Source organism: Artemia franciscana, chromosome 7 (genome assembly GCF_032884065.1).
Source record: "Artemia franciscana chromosome 7, ASM3288406v1, whole genome shotgun sequence".
In the NCBI taxonomy this organism is placed as follows: domain Eukaryota; kingdom Metazoa; phylum Arthropoda; class Branchiopoda; order Anostraca; family Artemiidae; genus Artemia; species Artemia franciscana.
Window position 1 is genome coordinate 8,376,208 of NC_088869.1, and position 24,617 is coordinate 8,400,824.

Consider the following 24,617-nt stretch of genomic DNA (forward strand, 5'->3'; position numbering starts at 1 on the left):
TAAGTGAATGATTAGCTTCCATCATGTAAAGGCTTACTTTCTACCGAACAGCCGCTATTATAATAATTAAATAGAGAGGATCAGACCATTGTCTGCTAAATAAAACTCTGAATTTGTGCATAACCAAACCAATCAGATCACAAAGAATTACCATAGAAATGACTCGCTAGGAAGGAATACATACATACCGTTAAATAATCTAACTTTTATTATTAAATTACTAATTATTAAATATTTCTAATATAAGACTATTATTAAATAATAATAGTCTTAAATAAAGACTCGCTTTTATAGCAGCTGCTCTCGACTGGGAAATATCTGCCTAAGCTAATTGAATTCTAGCGTAAAACGGTTACAGAGATGTAACTTATTTAGGCATTAAATGAGGGTGCAGTAATATTCTTTCATTATAGTAAATAATAAAAGCAGAGAAGTGGCTTTTTTCAACAATAGTATTGAATTATTTGAGAGCCCCCTCCTCCGTTAATAGGGTCAGATGTAACCTTAGGCAACAGAGTAAAAGTTTACTGATTCCTTATTTTCCCCCATTATACATATTTCTCATAAAGAATGTAGCTTAACTTTCCAAGAATTTTACTTAGCTATTTTTGCTATTTTGAAAAATGAGGATTAGGTTAGGAAAATGAGAAGGGTCTACAGACTTGTCATAGGAAGCAATTTGAAGTATGTACCAGGCTTATGTTATCGATCTTTGATGAAACAAGTGTGAATTGAGAAGCTTTACCCACACTGAAATCCAGAGGGCAGCTGAATAATGCCAATTTTTTCAAGCATTTTCTTTACTTTTCTTTGAAAAAGTTCTTTTTTTCTCGTGGGGAGTGAAAACCACATCTAAGTTTAAACACTTGTCTATAATGTTGACAATTTAAGCTTGAAAGCAGTTTGACGATGGTTTCTGGCAATTATAAAGAAGGGAGAAAGTAGGTAGGCACTATGGCAAATATTCAAATGTACTTGTATAAAACATTTACAGCTCAAATGTTTTCCTTAACCGTATTATAGAGAGAATAAAAATACAAAAGCTTCATTGCAGTTTGTGATATTTGCTAATTCAAAGTTTTTCCGTTAAATACCCCACTTAATAAAGCAAAGTTAGTTTTCCATTAAATACCCCCCTTACTAAGCCAACTTGATCTTAATGTAAGTTTTTTAAATGTAATTTTTAATGTAAGTTAAATTTTTGATATCCTTTCATAAAGCTTAGCTAGCAGCCCAAAAAACAACTTACAGATTTTTCTAGTTATATTCTATAGTATATTCTTGTTAGTATAGTATATTCTAGTTAGATTTTATAGTATATTCTTGTTCAGACTAACACTAAGAAGAAATCACTGGGATGTAGGGGTCTTGTTCAGTACCTCTGAGAGGGAGGTTTAATGGTATTGCCTTGTCCTAAAATTAATCCATTCTTTTCAGCCTAGTAAAGGCTTTGAAGGGCGTTTCGCTATGTTTTATAGCTAAAAACTAAATTTTTATGCTAGATAAATTTTTCTAGCTATTAGAATAATGAACATATTACCCTTCTTTAAAAAGTAACGCATTCCATCTGGATTAATAAAGGGACGGTTCCCTGTCAATAGTTTTGAGGGGAGACCAGGGGGAAATAGCTAAAAATGAGACATTCTTTACAGGTTAATAACGGGCCCTGGCCCGTTAGTTCTGAAGGGTTTGATGATCTTAGGCCTTAGATTTACGTTCTTCTTTTATTCAGCATAATAATAAACTTTTTTTCATAGCTTTAAATCATAAGTGTTCCAAGAGTGTAAGAATCCTTATTCCTTTTCCGGCCCCATCGATGATTTTGAGCATTTAATTGGCAATTTGCTCACTGAGCTCCTTGGAGCAGCGCCAATGGACACAACCGCCCACCCTGTAGGTTTTTACGACTCTTATTTAGAAATAGAATATTGGTGTTCCTCAGGTTCTTTAACGGTGGATGCTGACCAACGGTTTCAAGGTCACAAGGATTCATAGAGCCCTCTAGTTCGATTAAAAGCCATATATGAAGACGTTTATTGACACCTTTGTCAGTAAACGATCTGGGGCAAAAACAAAGGTTGAAAAGAAGATCAAATCAAGCCTTCGATAAGATGTTTGAGAGTATGCGTAATAGGAGTCGTTGTGACAGACCCAAAAGAATGTGCCCAAATCATTTTGCATTCGAATTTCACATCGTTCACGATCACAGACTCCAATTTGGTTCTTTTACATAGAAAAAAAGAAACGTAGTTTCAAATAAAATTATTGCCGCTGACAATACTATTCTAGAAATAACAAAGAAAGTCATATTGTAATTCTATTGCAATGTGTGTAAGTTCCAATGGCTTGGGGAGGGACAAATTCAAGTTTATTATGGGAACACAGATTCACTATTGTCAAAAACTAAAACTGAAAATTTATTAAATGATTTGGAAAAGGGTAAGCACATTAGCTCTCAAATAGACTACACCAAACGGGACGAGTCCATTTGCACGGGGCTAGTGGAGCACCAGGCCCCGAACAAGTTGTTATTTTTAAAATCCAAGATATGGGGTGCCTTGATATCAAAAGGTGTGCTTGCAAGTCCAAAGGTTTACTGTGTGCAAACACACAATGAGGATGTTAAAAAAGTCTGCAAAGTGGTGCCATCACACTATGCAAGGGAAAATTTCAATATGAAAAAGTTTATGTGTGCGCATGTGATGTGAGGATAGTACCACAAGGTCATTATTTTAGTTCAGACCGAGACGTATGTGCGCAGTACAGACGATGTCTTGGTCTGGAGAAAGATCAATAGTTGGCGGAAGGGGGCTCTTTATTCCCAGTCTCCAGCTCAGCAGTGTTTTTTAGTTGTTTTCATATTTTCTACATGTTTTTTTGTGTAAAGCGGAATCGATGTTTTAAAAAAGTGCTTAATATCATAGTATTTTATGTTTCTTACCCCAGTGTCGGCCCTCACCCACCACAGTGGGCGCCTTCCCTTCTGGCCGCAACATTGGCCACCACTTCCTCAGGGGGGATCAGGTCACTTCCGGCCCTCGGGCTGGGATCCTTTTCTAATTGCATTTTAAATGTAAAGTACCTAATGTAAATTTGTCTATGTAAATAAATACAAGTGCCTACGGAAAAGTTTTTTGTAGTGCTTCTATTTATATTAAAGAAATCAGGCATTCTATTTATTGAACATTTATTCAGTAGATTGAGGTTAATTTCGGTTAGTCGTATTTTGAGAACGGTAGGACCAATATGCACTAATTTAAAACTCCATCAGGTAGTTTCTTTGCGAACCATCAATGTCTGGCAAAACAACATACAAAAATGATTCAAAATCGTGAAATAATCTTTTTTAGAAAACCCCAAAAATATCGATTATTGCTATAGTGTATGGCAAAAGTCCAATGACAAAATAAAGAGTATATCAAACATAAAATTCCGTTTAATATTATTGAACCAAATTCGTTGTTGATTGTTGAGGATTTAGCTGAATCCATTCAACGATGGTCTTAGGACATGTTACAATTAGTTACGGTCCGATCTTATCAGGAAAATTTTCCTTAACCATTTTTCTCCATAATCTCTTTCATCAGAGCAAATGCATGAAATCACTTGTTTTGAATATTACTTATCATCTATAAGGCTGTTTGCGATTCAAGTTCTATTTTAACTTTAAAAAAGCAAATATATCAAAGTGAACCGAAATTTTTGATCTTGGCATACAATCAAGCAACTAATAAACCCTATGGTTACATTCTATTGGATCTCAATCAAAACAAACCAGAGGATTTAGGTGTAGTCATATTTTTGAGAATGAAATTACTGTATATACCCATGAATAGTAAAACAGGTCATTAATCGTCATCATGACACTGAAGATACTACATTAAAACAGACACTTATTTTCCTTCCTAGGTAATTCAAGACTGCGACTTAGCAAAGCTATATTCAAACGCGGCATTGACAGTGAATTGATTAATCTTCTATCTGAGCTTTGTTAAAATCTAACTGAAGGCATTGTTCAACTGCTAGAAGTAGTTAGACAACAGAAAAACCAACATAGTTCACTTGTACGCTCCCTAGCTTGCAAAAAGAAAAGAAAAGATTTTAAAAGAAAATGGCTTGTTCAAGTGGGTGGTTTTCATTTTTACCCAATAATCGCGGTTCTTGTACGAGAAAGTAGTAACGAGAAAGTGGCTATAAGGAAATTTTCTCGGGCTATAATGAGAGAAAAGTTGAGATGGATAAGGCAATTTCTGTGAATGAAGGAAATCAAATCGCCAAGGATTGTCGTTTTTGGTCGACCGTCTAGGGCTAAACGGAAAGCAGGACGTACTCGGTTGGGGTGGAATGAAGGAAATCAAATCGCCAAGGATTGTCATTTTTGGTCGACCGTCTAGGGCTAAACGGAAAGCAGGACGTACTCGGTTGGGGTGGAATGAGGTCGCAAGGAAAGATTGAATGGAAGTGGGAACTTCCTGGGAATATGTAAAGGGGGAGCCATTGAAAAGACTGGGATGGAGGAGGAGCTTGCGTAGCTGTATTTGCCTTAGGTGGCTGGTGCTGTAGTGAGCTGTTAGTAGCAGTAACAGTTGTATAAAAATAGGGCGTCTGGTGATGACTTATTGGATGATTGAGAATCAGCTTTTAATGACTAGACACTACTGGGTTGGAAAAGGAGAGGTGATTCATGGATTCTAAGGAACAGGTGTTTAGAGTTTAAACCCTTGATCTTTATAATCGGCTCATCTTCTCTGAGCTGTAGCTTTTTGCGCATCTCTCCAAAACGAAGGCAGAATAGATTTTTCTTCAGTATATTTTGTCATCTACTTTGAAAAAGCAACATTTTTCACTTTTTTTGGTTAGGTCGGTCTTACAGTATTTATTGAGCTAGGTGAAGGGTTTCCCAGGAAAAGAGAGAATAAATAGTTCTGGGATATAGGGGAGGGTTCTTATGAACATTAATTTGAGAGATATTGTCCCGATGGAAAATAAGATTTTAGGAAAGATAATTATGGGCTTGAGACCATAGGCGATATCCAATGGCACTGGCGCCCAATTAGAGCACATTTGTCGTACCCATAGGCTACTGGTTGTAGCTGTAGCAAGTCTCCAGCACGAACACAGGCGAGGGTAATATTAATATCCTCCAAAGCCATTGACAATGTACAAAGTGTCGGACCAACGATTCATATACATCCTGTCTTTTTTAAAGGAGTCAGACAGCAATAAGCTTATCACCCACCCTGGCCACAACCTGTGTCACGATAAATCCTGATAAACTCCTGATAAGCCTCTTCAATATGCCATGGCATTTGGAGGGAATGTGGTAATGTTAATCTTTTTCTTAATAATTAATATCAAACCGATAAAAATTAAATGTTAGAAAGACGGTAATTTTTACAATCCTGTAAATATAGGACGGTTGACATGACAATTTTGAGACAAGTACCTTGTCTCAAAATAGTAGATCACATTGTGCTTTTATATAGCAATGAATTTCTCATAATATGCTCCCTTACCTTATCAGTCAAGCACTAGAGGTTCTAAATGCCAACAAAGTTGTATTAATGGACTGGATTTATAAGGAATACAGACCCATCTTCAGGGAGTGCAGATGTATTTACGCAGAATTCCAAATAGCACAATTGTCAGCCGTTTAAATGAAATTTTCCTTTTCAAGATGTTCTCACAATAACAGAAGAATGGATGAATATTAAAACTTACCTATATCAATTGTTTCGTATATATTTTCGTCTGTGTCCAAGAATAGGACTGGCTCTGGTGGAATAGGTAGCTAAAAAGAAAAATAATAAGAGAGTTGTGCTTACACAATAGCAGTCGATAGATAGTGCCTGTGTAAGTCAAACTCTATTTTGTATGGTAAGGTAAATTTTTATTAATGCTTATACTTATGATAAGAAATCTACTCCAGCCAACGAAAAGCAAAAACATGATGTATCAGCTTTACAGTAATTTATATTCCTCCAATATATAATTCTTTTTGTATTTTTATAATTTTATCTTATAAATTTATAAGTTTGTATTTTAATAGTCCTTATAAAAGTTTGTTATACTTCAAAATCTTAAGGTAATATAAAGAAAGAAAACGATTAAAAACGGGATTTTTAAAGGCCAAACAAAAATACTGAAGAAAACACAGAAAGCGAATCGCACTTCTAACAACACACAGTTGTTCATTAGTATCCACCAATGGCTGTTCATATTTCTCTGGATTTTGTGCAAATCACGGATATTAGCGAATAACTCACTCTATTGTTGTTAGATATTTGATTTTAATTCTTATAATTTTTGGTCTTTTATTGAATTTTATTTATCTTTAATTTTTTGGCGGATTTTTGATTGATTTTTAATTGGTTTCGTTATACTTTCCGCATTTGTTTTTTGGTTTTTGCTCTTTCCTTCATTATATCAAATTTTTTTTCACACTGAACAAGAGAGGCGGCTGTTCTCTTTAAATATTCCCTTTCTGTGTTTCTTCAGTATTTTCGTTTGGCCTTTCGAACCCTATTTTTGGTCTTTTTCTTTATTTATGTTACAACGGGCCAATGTGGTTTAAGAAATTATTTTAGGTAATATAGTTCTCAAAATTCAAAGTCTTGTGAACTCAACAGCAATCTAAACTAATTGGCCTAGAGATGTAAAAATTTATTCAAAATAGCTTAAAAACATAAGAATAAAATAGTATATATATATATATATATATATATATATATATATATATATATATATATATATATATATATATATATATATATATATATATTATATATTATATATATATATATACATATATATATATATATATATATATATATATATATATATATATATTATGTATATATATATATATCTATATATATATATATATATATATATATATATATATATATATATATATATATATATATATATATATATATATATATAAAAATATATATATATATATATATATATATACATATATATATATATATATACATATATACATATATATATATATATATATTACCTTGCTGACAATAAACCTGCCTTGCTGGTTCTACATCTAGCATAAAGCTTGCTTCAAAGAAAATGGGTCACTTATAAGATACCTACATTATATACTAATACCCCTAATTATAAGTTACCGATAATCTTTTGCCCGCTTTGGCCAAAAAGAGAAAAGAGAAAAACAATGGAACATAGCGTATAAATAAGACGGTAGAATACGGCAATAGACTGAAAAGTACTATGAAAATATTGGTTTTTAAACTTCAAATGGAGACAAAAAGATAATAAGAGAGAAATGAATAGGGAGCGAAAGTGATAGAAAACACTACACAACAAAGTGGTAAAATAAGATGGTCAAATGGGACATACCATAACAATACTATAAAACGTTAATTTTGACTCCAAAATTTGGTTTTAATTCACAAGGGAGGAAACGTTAACATAAATTGGACTTACCGTATTGCTGATTGCTGTCATCCAGTCACTAAAAAAATACATAAAAATTTGAGTAAGCTGTGATGATTGAGCTGAATCATAGAAAAGGATTTAAGAAAACAGGTCATGGCTTGATAATTTTTTAAGATACATGTAGTGACACAAAACCTGAGATAGATTTGTAAAATAACCTTAAAGTAAAATAGAGGGACTAATATTTGCAACCGAATAATCGATAGATGAAACGGTTGCTATAAGAACTGTGCTCGTGGTGGGTCTAACCTTCTATGAGTGGAGGGATCCACCAAGGGGATTGATCCTTTCTGCAAAGGGCTGTGTTCAAAGTCGTGTACTTCCAAAAAAAATTTGCCCATCAGTTCGGGACGTAAAAAAAACCAACAAACAATAGAAAGCTAAAAACCAATGAGGTAAATTTTCAACCTGATGAGAGAAAACCACAAACTTCCAAAACTAAAAGACTTGTGGCAGAAATATTCTTTTGGTCTTCTTTGGGGCTGAAAAACAAGTGAAGAAAGGTAATTAAATCTTTCTTTAAGTAAAAATCTAAAACTTCTATAGATAATTTAAAAATTAATAATTAGTTTGATTTAAGTCACCATAAGATTGTGCTTTAAGTCAGGGATAAGGATCCTGTGGCCCATAACGAGTAGCTTTGGGTATAATTTCTTGTGACCCTCAGTTAATTCTTTTTACCAAAAAATCAATAATATATTCAACAATTATGCATTTAATATTAAAAGTAGAACTTTTTATGTAGAACTCTTTTAGTTAATTGTTACTCACCCAAAACCAAAAATCTGAGAAAATTTGCTTGATTTTTGAAAAAATGAGAAACACCCCAAAAAAGCAAGCGATCTTATTGAAATTAAATAAAAAAACAAGTTTTTTTAAATGAAAGTAAGGAGCAACATTAAAACCTAAAACGAACTGAAATTACTCCGCATATGAAAGGGGCTTTTACTCCTCAGCGCCCTGCTCTTTACGCTAAAGCTCAACTCTTTCTCTTAACTCAATTTTTAAAACAGTAAGAAACCTTAGCGTAAAGAGCGGGGCGTTGAGGAGGAAAAGCCCCTTTCATATACGGAGTAATTTCTGTTCTTTTTAAGTTTTAATGTTGCTCCTTACTAAAAAAACTTGTTTTTTATTTAATTCCTGGGCGTTTTTGAATTAATGCATGTTTTGATCTTGGCTCTCCGCACATAAATAATTAGAACGAAATTTGCCTATTAATTAATTGCAATTAATCGGAAGATTTTGAGAAAAAAGGAGCGAGGGAGGAGGCCTAGTTGCCCTGTTTTTATTGCGTATATGAGGGGGGTTTAACTCTCGTCGATACCTCGCTCTTTACACTAAATCTTAAATTTTGTCCCAATTCCTTAAGAATGACCTCTGAATCACAAAGGCCGTAGAATCAGTAGTTGAAATTACTAAAAATACTTTAGCGTAAAGAGTTATGTATAACAAGGAGGTAAACCCCTCATATGCGTAATAATTTTTTTTCGTTTTAAGTTTTAATGCTGCTCCTTACTTTCAGTAGAAAAAAACTTTTCATATTTATTTTTTCATTGTTTTTTAAAATAATGCTAGAAAATCCTGCGCCCCTTCATTGAAATCCTCTTCCCCCATGAAAAGTTTCTCCATGGAAATATCCTCCAACGTAACCCCCCCTCAACTCTCCCTCCTAAACCAAAAAATCCCCGTGAAAATGTCTGTACACTTCCCAGTAACCATTACTATATGTAAACACAGGTCAAAGTTTGTAACTTGCAGCCCGTCCCACGGGGACTGCGGGGGAGTAAGTCGTCCCTAAAGACATGGTAATTAGGTTTTTCGACTATGGTGAATAAAACGGCTATCAGAGAATTTTGATTCGGTGACTTTTGGGAAAAAAGGAGCGTGGGAGGGGGCCTAGGTGCCCACCAATCTTTTTGGTCACTTAAAAAGGGCACAAGAACTTTTCATTTCCGTTAGAATGAGCCCTCTTGCGACATTCTAGGCCCACTCAATCGATACGACCACCCCTGAAAAAAAACAAAAACAAATAAACACGCATCCGTGATCTGTCCTCTGGCAAAAAAATGTGAAATTCCACATTTTAATAGATAGGAGTTTGAAACTTCTACAATAAGGTTCTCTGATACGCTGAACCTGATGGTGTGTGATTTTCGTTAAGATCATATGACTTTTAGGGGGTGTTTCCCCCTATTTTCTAAAATGAGGCAAATTTTCTCAGGCTCGTAACTTTTGATTGGTATAATTGATCTTGATGAATCTTATATATTCAAAATCAGCATTTAAATGCGATTCTTTTGATGTAACTATATTCCATTTTTTAGAGTTGCAGTTACTATTGAGCCGGGTCGCTCCTTACCACAGTTCGTTGCCACGAACTGTTTGATACTTTTATTAGACACATTATATAAGAGAATTCTAACGTAAAGGTTTCAAGTTTCAATCTTCAAAATATGGAATTTCGATTTTTTTTTTAGAAAAAAACATCGTCGATGCATGTTTTTTTTGTTTCTCCCCCGGGGTGATTTTATCAAACCCGTGATCCAAGATAATTAGGAGGGAGCTCATTCAACCGTAAATTTAAAGCTCTGTTTTAGGTGATCACATAGATTGGGCAAGGGGAAAGTCTTGTTTTCTGCCATTTTAGGGCATCAAACTATGACTTTACCCCAAAGAGGACAAATTTCCGACCAATTAAAATTCTGAGAAGGTAATTCATTTAAAAGTATCGATAACTATATTTTAGGCTTCCCAGTTGCAAAAGAAGTAATGCCAAACGGTAGCAGTACAGGATTCAACCAAGTTGATTGACCTTATTTGTAATCAAAAAAAAAGAAAACAAGTTTTTTAACTGAAAGTAAGGAGCGACATTAAAACTTAAAACGAACAGAAATTAATTCGTATATGAAAGGGGCTTCTTCCTCATCAACGCCCCGCTCTTTATGCTAAAGTTTGACTCAGAAATTAGCGTAAAGAGCGGGGTTTTGATGAGGAAGCAGCCCTTTTCATATACGAAGTAATTTCTGTTCGTTTTAAGTTTTAATGTCGCTCCTTACTTTCAGTTAAAAAAAACTAGTTTTTTAATTTAATTTCTGAACGTTTTTGAATCAATGCATGTTTTGATTTTGACTCTCCGCAGAGGAATAATTAAAATGAAGTTTGCATTTTATTAAATTTTTTTTTGGCTAAATGGCTTTCTCATAATTTTGATCGAATGATTTTGAGAAAAAAAGCGGGAGAGGAAGCCTAGTTGCCCTCCGATTTTTTGGATAATTAAAAAGACCTTTTAATTTTTTACAACTAGACCCTTTAACTTTTAACAACTAACAACTAACAACTTTTAACAATTAACAACTAGACCTTTTAACTTTTTACGAATCTTTTTATTAGTAAAATATATACGTAACTTATAAATTAGCTTACGTAAAGAACTTTTGTATTCTCATGTTTTTATTATGTATATGAGGCGGTTCGCCCCCTCGTCAGTACCTCGCTCTTTACACTATAGCTTAAATTTTGTCCCACTTCATTAAGAATGACCACTGAATCACAAAAGCCGTAGAATAAATATTTGAAAATACTAAAATACTTTAGCGTAAAGAGCGAGGTATTGGGAGGAGGTTAGCCCTTCATATGGGTAATAATTTCTGTTTGTTTTAAGTTTTAATGCTGCTCTTTACTTCCAGCTGAAAAAAATTTTCATATTTATTTTTTCATTCTTTTTTTTAATAATGCTAGCAAATCCTGCGCTCCCTTCATGGAAATTTTCTTCCCCCATGACAAATTCCTCGATGGAAAGTTCCCCCAGTATATCCCCTTCTTCTCAACTCTTCCCCCGTCAACCAAAAAATCATCCTGAAAACGCATGTACACTTCCCAATAACCATCACTATATGTATTTGTAATATATACATATACATATAATATATATGTATTTGTATTTGTAACAATATACTATATTGTTTTGTTATTGTTATTTTATGAAAATAAATAGAACCTGAACTTGAAAAAAAAGCACTGGTCAAAGTTTGTAACTTGTTGCCCCTCCTCAAAGACATAATTATAAGGTTTTTCGACTACGCTGAATAAAATGGCTATCTCAGAATTTTGATCCGTTGACTTTGGGAAAATAATTAGCGTGGCAGGGGGCCTAGGTGCCCTCCAATTTTGGTCACTTAAAAAGGGCACTAGAACTATTCATTTGCGTTACAATGAGCCCTCTCGTAACATTCCAGGACAACTGGGTCGATACGACCACCCCTGGGAAAAAAAACAAAACAAAAAAAAACAACAAATAAACACGCATCCGTGATCTGCCTTCTGGCAAAAATACAAAATTTCACATTTTTGCAGATAGGAGCTTAAACTTCTACAGTAGTGTTCTCTGATACGCTGAATCTGATTTTCGTTAAGATTCTATGACTTTTAGGGGGCGTTTGTCCCTATTTTCCAAAAAAACGCAAATTTTCTCAGGCTCGTAACTTTTGATGGGTAAGACTAAACTTGATGAAACTTATATATTTAAAATCAGCAGTAAAATGCAATTCTTTTGATGTAGCTATTGGTATCAAAATTCCATTTTTTGAGTTTTGGTTACTATTGAGCCGGGTCGCTCCTTACTACAGTTCGTTACCGCGAATTGTTTGATGAAATTTAGCTACGTTTGTTGACCTGTAATTGCGTATCAGCTATAATGAGGGGTGTAAGTAATTGCTTAGATGGGGGTAGGGTAGATTCCTAAAAAAGTGCATTTTAATGGACAAACTGCTTACTCTTTCTGAGGCTTCAGATAAATGTTGAACCAGATAGGGGGGAGTGGAGTAGAGATTAATTAATTTTCTTCTCTATACAGCCAAAATGTTACCATCTACCAGCACAGAGGTGGAAAAGGCAAGGCAGGTCATCACTAACCCCTCCAGGAAATTTCTTTGGGGTGGCAAATACTGCTAGAAACTTAGTTTTCAGCAATTTTAAACGGTAATATTTTTCTTTTTCTATTTATATGAATCAAAAGTCTCACAGAATTTCCATCCATACCAACAATAATACTCCTTTTCATCCAACTGAATTCTTTTAGTAGTAATACTAACAAAGACTTCTTAACAAAACTTCTATTCATCACCAATTTTTTAAGTATATTCAAATTTTATCCAAAATTGAAATTGCAAATTTAAACGTAGGACGGCACTAATCAACGCACAATTATTGATTTACGCATTTTAAAAGCAATTAACCAGAGATTTAAACTTTAGTTCAAATACCTTTTTGTTTTTTTGTTTAAAACACTTCTGTTTAGTTGAAAAACCTTTTCTATTTGTTTTAATTACGTTTCATGAGACTGTAAAGTTTTTTGAATAAGCAGAAAAAAGGCGATTAATATTTCAATAGTCTCCTGTTTTGATTTTGATGGGTAATCAAATAAAGAAAAACAAGTTTATTCAAATGAAAGTAAGAAGCAATACTAAAACTTAAAATGAACCGAAATTAGTACATATACGAGGGGGATTTCCCCTCTTCAACACCTCGCTCTTTATGCTGAAGTTTTCCGACATTAAAAAAAAGTTACTTATTGATTAAATAGCTCTTGTGTTTCCAGAATCGTTAAGAATTGGAAAAAATATCAAACTTTAGCGTAAAGAGCGAGGTTTTGAAGAGGGGCAATCTCACTCGTATACGGAATAATTCCTGTTCATTTTAAGTTTTAATATTACTCCTTACTTTCAGTTGAAAAAACTCGCTTTTTTATTTAATTTCTGATCGTTTTTCAAACGACACTAGGAAATCTGGCTCCACCTCCCCGGTAAAATCCACCTCTCACGGAAATAACCTCTGGACAATTAAATCCTGGTGAAAATTACCCTGGACAATCACCCTTAACAGCTCCACCTGTAAAATTGATTCAGTACAGATAAAGCAAGAAATATAAAGAAATTTCGTAGAGGAATTCTGGCAAAATCCACCAGTATCTAATTTCTTCTGAAAAGTTAACCCTGAACAATTCTCTCTCCATGTAAAATGCTTCCCGTGCGAAGTCACCCCGGCATAAAGTTTGTCTTCCCTTCCGAAAAATGTATGCATACTTTCCAAAATATTAATACTATACAAATGCTACGCGTAAACAATGGATAAATTTATAACTTATAGACCTTTTCCCAGGGGCTATGAAGGGTCATATTATCTCCAAAATCATAGTCATTAGGCCTTTCAATTATGCTGAACAAGATGGCTGTATTAGAATTTTGATCGTATGAATTTGGGAAAAAAGTAGCGTGGGACGTTGCTCCAATTTTTTGGTCAATTGAAAAGGGAACTAGAACTTTCGATTTCCATTAGAATGTGCCCTCTCCCAGTGCTCAAGGCCCAATGGAATGATAAGATCACCCCTAATAAACAAATAAAAAGTAGAAACAATAGGGAAAATCTTTTCAAGACAGTGGAAATCAGTTATGTGAATATTTCGGCCCTATGTCCAAGGACCATCTTCAGCACAATACGAGAACGAGAGAGAAAATATGTATACATAAATAAACTTACGGTAAACTGTGAGAATTAAAAATAATAATTTTCTTAAAAACAGCCCTAGCATCCTTACTTCAACGAAGTTCAACCAGGACTGACAAAAAGAATGAAGTGAGAATATAAATTCATTCAAACTAAAGAGAACAAAGTGACAAAATGCAATTTCTCGGAACCAACCTTGCTTTTTTAGCAGCCAGTCTCAAAGGCCTTTTCGTAGCTGATTCAATACTATTATAAATCGGTTTAGTAATATATTTTGTTAGATCATTTTTAATTAAATTTGAGTATAAAGAATTTAGTGAGTATTCCCCTAAGTCCTAAGTGAGTAAGTTTATTTATATATACATATTTTCTCTCTCGTTCTCGTATTGTGCTGAAGAGGGCCCTTAGACATATGACCGAAATATTCACAGAACTGATTTCCACTGTCTTGAAAAGATATTCCCGATTGTTTCTGTTATGTATTTGTTTGTTATGGAAAGGCAGTGTGGTCTTCGTCGCTATTTTTAAGATCAACCCTAAGAAAAAACAAAACAAAAAACAAAAAGAAACAAACGAAAAAATAAGCATCCATGTATCTTTCTTCTTGCAAAAAGGACAAAATATTTTGCAGATATGAGCCTGAAGCCTCTACAGTTGGGTTCTCTGATACGCTGAATTTAATAGTGCGATTTTCATTAAGATTTTATGAATTTTAGGGGGTCTTTCCCCCCTTTTCTCAAAAATCAGGTAAATTTTCTCAGGCTCGTAAGCTTTGATGGGTATGACTAAACCTGACAAAACTTATATATATGTAAAGACAGCATAAGGATCAAATTCTTTTCGTATATATAAAGGCATCAAAATTCAGTTTTTAGAGTTTTGGTTAGGCTACTATTGAGCCTGGTTGCTCCTTACTTACAGTTCGTTGTCACGAACCCTTTGATCAAACGGTTCCTGGTAACAAACTTTAAATAAGGAACAAATAATTCCTTAGACCAAATAATTTCTTAGACCACACTGCTTTTCCATTTACGATATTCGTAAATTATTCGGAGTATTTTTATTTTTCTTTAGTTAAAGTTTAGTTTTTGTATTTTTTTTCACTGCTTTATAGAAATTAAACCCGTTTTTTCTTTAATCAATTTTTCGTAAATAAGGAACAATCCGGCTCAACAGTAACCAAAACTCTAAAAAACGGTAATTTGATGCTAATAGATGTATTAAAGGAATTGGCTTATTATGCTAGTTCTAAATGTATAAGTTTAGTCTTAGCCATCAAAATCTACGAACCCTCCAGAAAAGACACTCCAGAAGTCAAGGAATATTAATGAAAATCGTACCCTCCGATTCAGCATATTAAATAACCCTACTGTAGGGGTTTCAAGCTCTTATCTGCAAAAATGTGGAATTTTACTATTTTCGCCAGAAGAATCACGGATGCGTGTTCGTTTGTTTTTTTTTCCCAGTGGTGATCGTATTGACCCAGGGGGCCTAAAACGTCGGGAGGTGGCTCATTCTAACAAAAATGAAAAGTTCTAGTGCCGTTAAGGCAACTATGCCCCCTCACGCGCCACTTTTTCCCCAAAACCGTCTGATCCAAATTCTGAGATAGGTATTTTATATAGCATAGTTTAAAGACCCAATAACTATGTCTTGGAGATAAAATCGACCATACAGACAATGGGGACAATGGGGTTTTTAAGTTGTAAAATTTGTCCATTATTTACGTATAGTATGTTATTGGGAACTGTGCATACATTTTTCGGGTGGGGAGGGGAGGAAGAATTTTTGATGGGAGGATTTTGCACGGGGAGTATTTTCGATAGAGAAGGAAGTTTCCAGGGGTGAACTTTTCAAGGGAAATTATACATTGGGTGAATTTGCCAGAATTTTTATACGAAATTTCTTTTTATGTCTTGTTTTCTCCTTACCGGTTCAATTTTGCGCGTGGATATATTGAAGGTAATTGTCCGGGATAAATTTTCGCCAGGATAAACTTTTCTAGACGATATTTCTTTGGGGAGTGGGAATTTTCCGTGAAGGTGGAGCCAGATATCCTGGCGTTATTTAAAAAACGATCGAAAATTGAATAAAAAAAACAACAAGTTTTTTAAACTGAAAGTAAAGAGTAACGTTAAGACTTAAAACAAACAAAATTACGCCCCTTCTGACATTTTACGACCTCTGATTCCATGTGAACATCTCTAGAAAAAAAGGGGGAATATCAAAACATCTATGCTACCAATGCAATAAAGTGATTTTCCTTGTTGTTGACGGTGGGACTTTTAGCTTTACCGCTTCAGGTTTTTAACAATGACAATTATAATGATTTACTTTTCAATCTGATCTGTCACAATTTTTAATAGGTTTCAAACTCTCAGCCAAAATCTCGGATTTTCTTTTTCACGATAAATACTTAGTATTGAGTTAAAACCTAAACAATATTTATTTTTATCAAATCGTGTTTAAATTCCTATTTTCCTCACTCAACAGATTTTTTTTAAACGCGTTTCAGATTTTGGTCACTAAGGGCTATGGTTTCCTCTTTTCTTCACTTGTTGCAGGGTTACAACTATTGTTGGAGCCGTGATCCAAATATGCGATGTTTTCAGGGTTTTTTTTGCATTATCTTTGTAGAAGTCAGTGCAAGGAGAGATAGTTCGTCAGAAGGAGGGTGGTTCCCTTACTCAAATTTTACTATTTGGATGTGCTAGGTCGTTAAAATTGGCAACAAAATATACTCTGTCTTGTTTATTCTCTAACACGCCAAACATTTAAAAAGTTTGTGTGAAAAATTTCCCCTTGGAAAATTATCCCCCCGTAAAGGAAATGATAAAGCATGTGGAAAAATGGTAGAAAAACTATGAACATTCTAAGGGATTAAGAAAAACCATATAATTGCAGTACTTACTTTGCGTCATGTTCTGTCCTTGCTAAAAACCAATGAACCTTCCTTTTATTTCTCACACCAAATGCCATTAGTTGTTTAATATTCTGGCCTCCTGGGAGATCCGGCCTTGTCGGCACTCTAAGCGTAAATGCACCAACAGCCATTAATTCAGGTGCATCTTGTAAGAGAATACCTCCAACAGGCAGGTCCTTGGTCTGATTTTTATACCAAGCTATGGTACTGTCATCGTATAAAACCACGTAGGAATCTTTCCAGTTTTTGCCCAATAAGCGACCTGAAATTTTTCAATCCTAAGGTTTGTTTCCGTGACATCACATAACCAAGAAGGAAAAACATACTATTTAGACCAGGGTTGCCACCTCTGGTGAGTTATCACTATTTCTTGTTATTTCTTATGTTGCCTAAACAAAAAGATCACTAAATCAGGACATAAATCGCTAGATCATCTAAAAAAAATCACTAAATAAACTACGTATGAAAACAAGAAAGGAAATAATAAATAGAAAAGAAAAAAATCAAATAGGTGAAAAATGAGGATTTTGTCAGCCAGTAGCAAAATATGAAAAACAAGCAAATATTTCGACAAGGACCTCCGCCAAGTCGTCCTGAGTGCTCAAAAAGAGGAAAAAAAGAAACAAAGAAGGAACAAACAACAATAGATAAATCAATAGGAACAATCAATACATAAGTCCCTGAGATTTGAAAATAAAAATGACAACTTTGATTCAGTTCCGGCCCAGCATATATACGAAAATCCTGACCATTTAGTTCTTTTTGAAGAGGCAACTTTAATATCTACCGTAAATGGCCAACCGCAGTCTTTTAAAGAGGCAATTGAGATAAAAAACAACAACATATAAATAGAAATTTGGCTTGGAATAGAGACACGGGAGATATTTCCTTAAGCCCAATTTATAACAATTTAATATTAAAAGCCTCTATGAATATTTTCGCCCAGTCTAATTTAAGACAACCTGTCTGCATATCTAATGAAATCCGAAATTGTAGACAGGCAAAATCTGTTGCAAGGCAAAGGATACTAATTCAATCTAATTGGTAACTTCTCTTTCATTGATTTCAAGTTGTTTTTTGTTGTTTGATTTAGTGTCTTTTTTCCTCTCGTACAGTTCACTTAAGAAGGTTAGATTTTGTTGTTTAAAAAAAAAGATAAAAAGAAAAGAAGGTGTGTCTTTTTTCCTCTTGTACAGTTCACTTAAGAAGGTTAGATTTTGTTGTTTTTTTCCTTCTTTGTGTCTTTTTTTTCTTTTTCCTCTTTCTTATTGTTTTGAGCACTGAGGACGACTTGGCGGAGGTCCTTGTCGAAATATTTGCTTGTTTTTCATATTTTGCTACTGGCTGACAAAATCCTCCTTTTTCACCTATTTGATTTTTCTCTTTTCGTTTATTATTTCCTTTCTTGTTTTCATACGTTATGCATAGTCAGTATGGTCTCAGAACGTATTTACTAAATACACTAAAAAATCACTAGAAACTAGTCTTTTTTTTTCTCACCAGGTGGCGACCTGATTCAGACGGGAAAGGTTCATAGTACATCATTGGCGAAAATTTTTCTCAGTTTAATTGTCAAAAATCTGAAATATCCAGCCAGTCTTTCACATCAGCAAGGAATTTAGGCAGAGGGATTTTGAGCATATATCCCCTCATAAGGTCAAGATTATTGCTGTTTTTATGTAATTTTTTCATATCAGAGATATAACTCTTTTTTGATATATTTCAACAAATTACCCCCCCCCCTTTCCTTACGAATATCGCAGCCTCCAAATACGTTCTTGATTCGAAATCCATTGAGTTCAGTGTTTCTGCTCAAAAGCTAAGAGCCTGAGAAAATTGGCCTGATTTTCAAAAAGGAGTGAAACACCCCCAAAAACTCAAGTAATCTAAATGAGAATCATAGCATCAGATTCAGTGTGTTAGAGAACCTTACTGTAGAGGTCTCAAGCTCCCACCGGCAAAAATATGGAATTTTGTGTTTTTGCCAGAAGAAAAATCACGGATGCGTATTTATTTTATTTTTCCTCCAGGGCTAATCATATCGAACCGTGGCCCTATAATATCGAGCGAGAGCTCATTCAAATAGAGATGAAAAGATCTAGTGTCCTTTTGTGACCTTTAAGTGACCAAGTGTCCTTTAAGTGACCAAAATGATCAGAGGGTAGCTAGCAACCCTCCCACACCCCTTTCCCCCAAAGTCATCCCATCAAAATTTTGAGATATTATAATTAAAATATCAAATATATCTGCCTTTGGACATCACAAGACTCCATTTAGCCCTTAGAAAATGTTTTTAAGCTATACCCATTGTGTACCCATAATATTTGTTATTGGGAAGTCAGCCGAGTGGATTTTTCATGGGGAAAATTTTCCATGGAGAGGGAAGTTCTGGTTGGGGGGGGATGGACATTTTATGAAAAATTTTATACCGGAAAAATTCTCTAGAATTATTACACAAAATTGTGTATATTTGTCTTGCTTTCTCTTTGCCAACTCAGCTTTGAATTTGGAGATGTTAAGAGTAATTGTTCGGGGTCAATTTTCACCGGGATTGAATTGTCTTGAGGATTTTTCCTGGGGAGAATTTTCCATGGGGAGGGAAGTTTTCTGTTGGGGGGGGTACACATTTTATGAGAAACTTTATACCGGAAAAATTCTCTAGAATTATTATACAAAATTGTGTATATTTGTCTTGCTTTCTCTTTGCCAACATAGCTTTGACTGTGGAGATGTTGTTCGTGGTCAATTTTCACCGGGATTGAATTGTCTTGAGGATTTTTCCTGGGGAGAATTTTCCATGGGGAGGGAAGTTTTCTGTTGGGGGGGGGGGGGGTACACATTTTATGAGAAACTTTATACCGGAAAAATTCTCTAGAATTATTATACAAAATTGTGTATATTTGTCTTGCTTTCTCTTTGCCAACATAGCTTTGAATGTGGAGATGTTGTTCGTGGTCAATTTTCACCGGGATTGAATTGTCTTGAGGATTTTTCCTGGGGAGAATTTTCCATGGGGAGGGAAGTTTTCTGTTGGGGGGGGGGTACACATTTTATGAGAAACTTTATACCGGAAAAATTCTCTAGAATTATTATACAAAATTGTGTATATTTGTCTTGCTTTCTCTTTGCCAACATAGCTTTGAATGTGGAGATGTTGTTCGTGGTCAATTTTCACCGGGATTGAATTGTCTTGAGGATTTTTCCTGGGGAGAATTTTCCATGGGGAGGGAAGTTTTCTGTTGGGGGGGGGGGTACACATTTTATGAGAAACTTTATACCGGAAAAATTCTCTAGAATTATTATACAAAATTGTGTATATTTGTCTTGCTTTCTCTTTGCCAACATAGCTTTGAATGTGGAGATGTTGTTCGTGGTCAATTTTCACCGGGATTGAATTGTCTTGAGGATTTTTCCTGGGGAGAATTTTCCATGGGGAGGGAAGTTTTCTGTTGGGGGGGGGGTACACATTTTATGAGAAACTTTATACGGGAAAAATTCTCTAGAATTATTATACAAAATTGTGTATATTTGTCTTGCTTTCTCTTTGCCAACATAGCTTTGAATGTGGAGATGTTGTTCGTGGTCAATTTTCACCGGGATTGAATTGTCTTGAGGATTTTTCCTGGGGAGAATTTTCCATGGGGAGGGAAGTTTTCTGTTGGGGGGGGGGTACACATTTTATGAGAAACTTTATACCGGAAAAATTCTCTAGAATTATTATACAAAATTGTGTATATTTGTCTTGCTTTCTCTTTGCCAACATAGCTTTGAATGTGGAGATGTTGTTCGTGGTCAATTTTCATCGGGATTGAATTGTCTTGAGAATTTTTCCTGGGGATAATTTTTCATGGGGAGGGAAGTTTTCTGTTGGGGGGGGGTGGAAATTTTACGAGAAATTTTATACTGGAAAAATTCTCTAGAATTATTATACAAAATTGTGTATATTTGTCTTGCTTTCTCTTTGCCAACCCAGTTTTGAATGTGGAGATGTTAAGAGTAATTGTTCGGGTCAATTTTCATCGAGATTGAATTGTCTTGAGGATTTTTCCTGGGAATTTCTTTCCGTGGAGGAGGAGACAGGTTTCCCAGGATTGTCTAAAAGACGATCAGCAATTAAATAAATAAAGCCAGTGTTTTCAGCTGAAAATAAGGAGCAGCATTAAAACATATAAAGAACAGAAACTATTGCTTATTACTGAAAAAAAATAGTACTGAAAAGCAAAACAAAAACAAATGAATGTAAATTCTCAGTTTAATATACATTTTTCTGATATTTATTCCTTAAATTTTTCAAGAATTTGTACTTTTTAAAGTCAAAAGTGTGAAAACAATTAAAATTTATTTTATTTTCAGCAAAGTGAAAGTTATGTTCTGCTCTTGAGATGGCAGGGAGGTTGTCAGCAATACGAATGTAAATTTTTGCTCATTTAGAGTTTGACTCTGTTAATTATTGTAATTTCTGTTGGTTTTGGGTTTCATTTGGGTTGATAGTGATCTGTACTTGTTTTACGCTTGGAAGATTATTTGACTTAATTTCTGTAAATTTTTGGTTTAATAAAGCTCTTTACTTTTCTTTTTTTTTTAAATTTTTCTGGAAAAAGTTTATAAATTAATTTCTCTTTGTGTTTGTTGACATAGTCTTTTTCGTGGAAAAAAATATTTTATATCTTTACGTTTTTTCATGGAAATTCATAGTTTGGCTTGTCATTTGTATGTTAGAGAAACTTTTTCACCAATGTTTATTCCCGACACAAATAGTATTGTTTAATTTAATATTATACATCTTCATGTTGACGTGAAAAATAAAAAATACCCTCATTCCCAAGAAATGCATGCTATATTTTTACAACTTTGATACACTTACATTCTTTTGACTTATTTACATTGTAAGAGCAGAAGTAATAATGATAGCAGTAGCAGCCCCGAAAGTTTCAACTTGATACCAGTTTACAACATGGCAGGAATAGATGTAGTAGGATTAGTAGTAGTATGCGCATAGAATCTTTGGTTTCTGGAACATTCCCTTCAACACACGCTGAAAATTTAAATTTAATACCATGAACCATTCCTGAAGCATTTCTGATACGTCCTCTTTTCACCCTCTATGGGCATAGTGTGTTTCGATTAGGTTCCGTATAGTTTCAACATTTCCCGTATTTTTGCCCTTAGTTTACCCTTAGTTACCCTTTAGTTAGTTAATACCCTTAGTTTTAGTAGCAACAGCAGTAGTTCTACAAGTAGAATTAATAGTAGTAACATTAGCTTTAGTGGCAGTAGTAGTAGTAGAAACAGTAATAATTAATTGTAGCAGTAGTAGTACTATGAGTAGACGCAATAATAGTAGCAGTAGCAGTAGTAGTATGAGTAAACATTTTCTTTTGGCAATTTCAACATCCTCCACATTACACTCTGTTAGCTTCAACTTCACACACCAAAATGTGCCTAAGATATTGTTGTTGAGCCCTTTTGACAACCTGCATATAGATGGCGTGCTGTGATTAAGTTTATCCCCTCCCCAAAACAATGTTTGAAAATTTCACCTTCACACCCTAAGACACAGTTGTAATAATAGACTTAGTAGTTATTTATATTCATATTGTTAGCTTTTGTATTAAATGTAATAGCGGCAGTATTACTAGCAGTAGAAGTATTAACGTATTGCCCTTACAAGTAGTTGTAGTAGAAGCAGGATTTAAAGCAGTATTAGTAGTAGTAAATGTAGCAGTGATAGAAGGATTAGTAGTAGCGTGTGCATATTGCCTTTTGGTCAGATGATTTTCCCCTTTTGGCATTCTCTGATAGTTCCAACTTAGTAAACAAATCAATTTTTGAGATACGCTCTGTACACAATGTGTAATAACGTTTTTGACTTAGTTCAAATTTTTCCTTAATATTGTAAATGGAGTAGTGTGGTAGTAGTTAGTAATAGTAGTGGTAACTGTAGTTGGGGTAGTAGCATGCATATATTCCTTTTTTGATCACCTCCCTTATAATTTCCTGAAATTTCCAAATTAATATACCCAGTCATTTGTGTGTTACGTCCTTTTGACAATCCGCATACATGTTACCGTGAATGTTCGAAATTCGTGAATCTCAACATTCAGCAGTGAATTTCCAGAATACATTTTTTTCTCCTTGGAGTTAGTCAGCGTTTCCAGTCAACTTTTTCAATTTGATGAAAGGTTTAATGATGACAGGTTAGGTTAGGTTACATTTGGTTAAGTCTTCAACCCATTTCTGAGGGTTATATCTAAATTTGACCTAGTTTTATCTAACCGTGCTTAGACTTATACAATCTAGCCTAACCTAACTTTACCTTTTACCATCATTGCTTGCATAACACTGAAAAAGCTGACTCTCAAAGTTGACTGAATCGAAGCAGAGCAAAAGGAATTTCGGACATTCACCATTGAATGTCGGCAATAACAAGATTTCGGACATTCACGGTAACACACACATAACGTATTTTGATTTAGTTCATTACTCTCCTCAACATTCTCTGAAAGGGTCACCTGAATTACCTTCGTCTTTTTGGAAAATAAAGTTTAAACATAAATACCTTTCTCAATACTATTTGCAATCAAAGAACGAATTGTCTAACTTGCAGCCCTTAGCCCGAGGACTCTGGGTAGGTTGACATCCCTAATGACGTAATTACTGGACATTTCAACAATGTCCCTTAGCCCTTAGCCCGAGGACTCTGGGTAGGTTAACATCCCTAATGACATAATTACTGGACATTTCAACAATGTCTTTTAGCCCTTAGCCCGAGGACTCTGGATAGGTTAACATCCCTAATGACGTAATTACTGGACATTTCAACAATGCTGAACAAAAAAGTTCTCTTAAAATTTTTATTGGATGTGCTTTGGGGAATGATAGCTTTGTGGGGGAGGGGCTGGTTGCCCTCTAGTCACTTTGACTCTTAAAAAGGGACTAGATCTTCCGACTCCCAATCGAATGAGTTCCATTCAGTCAAAAGTTTGTCCGACCATCCGTTCTATAAAAATCGAATATGCAAGGGGGATAACTTACAACCATTGCCCCAGGGCTCTGGAGGGTTTTGTCCACCCTGAAGCCATTTTTATATGCTCTTTGGGCTATTAAATATAAGAAAAATACAAGTTTTTAACTGAAAGTAAGGAGCCGACATTAAAACTTAAAACGAACAGAAATTACTTCGTAATACGAAGTAATTTCTTTCTTTACGTAATTCCTTTCATATACGGAGTAATTTCTGTTCGTTTTAAGTTTTAATGTAGCCTCTTACTTTCAGTTAAAGAAAAAACTTTTTTTATATTTAATTTCTGGACGTTTTTAAATTAATGCACGTTTGGATTTTGGCTCTTCGCACATGAATACTTAGAAAGAAATTTGCATTTTTTTTGGCTAAATGGCTTTTTCTTAGTTTTGATCGGACGATTTTGAGAAAAAAGGTGTGGGGGAGGAGACTTAGTTGCCCTTCAATCTTTTGGTTACTTAAAAAGGCAACTAGAACTTTTAATTCCTTACGAATGTTTTTATTAATAAAAAACGTAACTTCCAAATTAACCTTCGTAACGGGCTTTTATAATCGTAAATTTTTATTACGTATATGAGGGGGGTTTGCCCCCTCTTTAATACCTTGCTCTTTACAATAAAGCTTAACTTTTGTCCCAATTCTTTCAGATTAACCCCTGAATAACAAAGGCCGTAGAAGAAATAGTCGAAAATACTG

General features: G+C 34.4%; 1 protein-coding gene across 2 annotated transcripts in view; it reads right to left on the reverse strand.

Moving 5' to 3' along the window:
* LOC136028801 (uncharacterized) overlaps window positions 1-24,617 on the reverse strand; it is a 55,156-nt gene that overhangs the window by 8,531 nt on the left and 22,008 nt on the right. For both annotated transcript variants that reach the window (XM_065706706.1, XM_065706705.1), the window contains exons 3-5: window positions 16,889-17,162; window positions 7,465-7,492; window positions 5,722-5,791 (exon numbers count right to left, since the gene is read on the reverse strand). In XM_065706706.1, coding sequence (XP_065562778.1) covers window positions 5,722-5,791; window positions 7,465-7,492; window positions 16,889-17,162 — 372 coding nt within the window. The remainder of the gene's footprint in view (window positions 1-5,721; window positions 5,792-7,464; window positions 7,493-16,888; window positions 17,163-24,617) is intronic.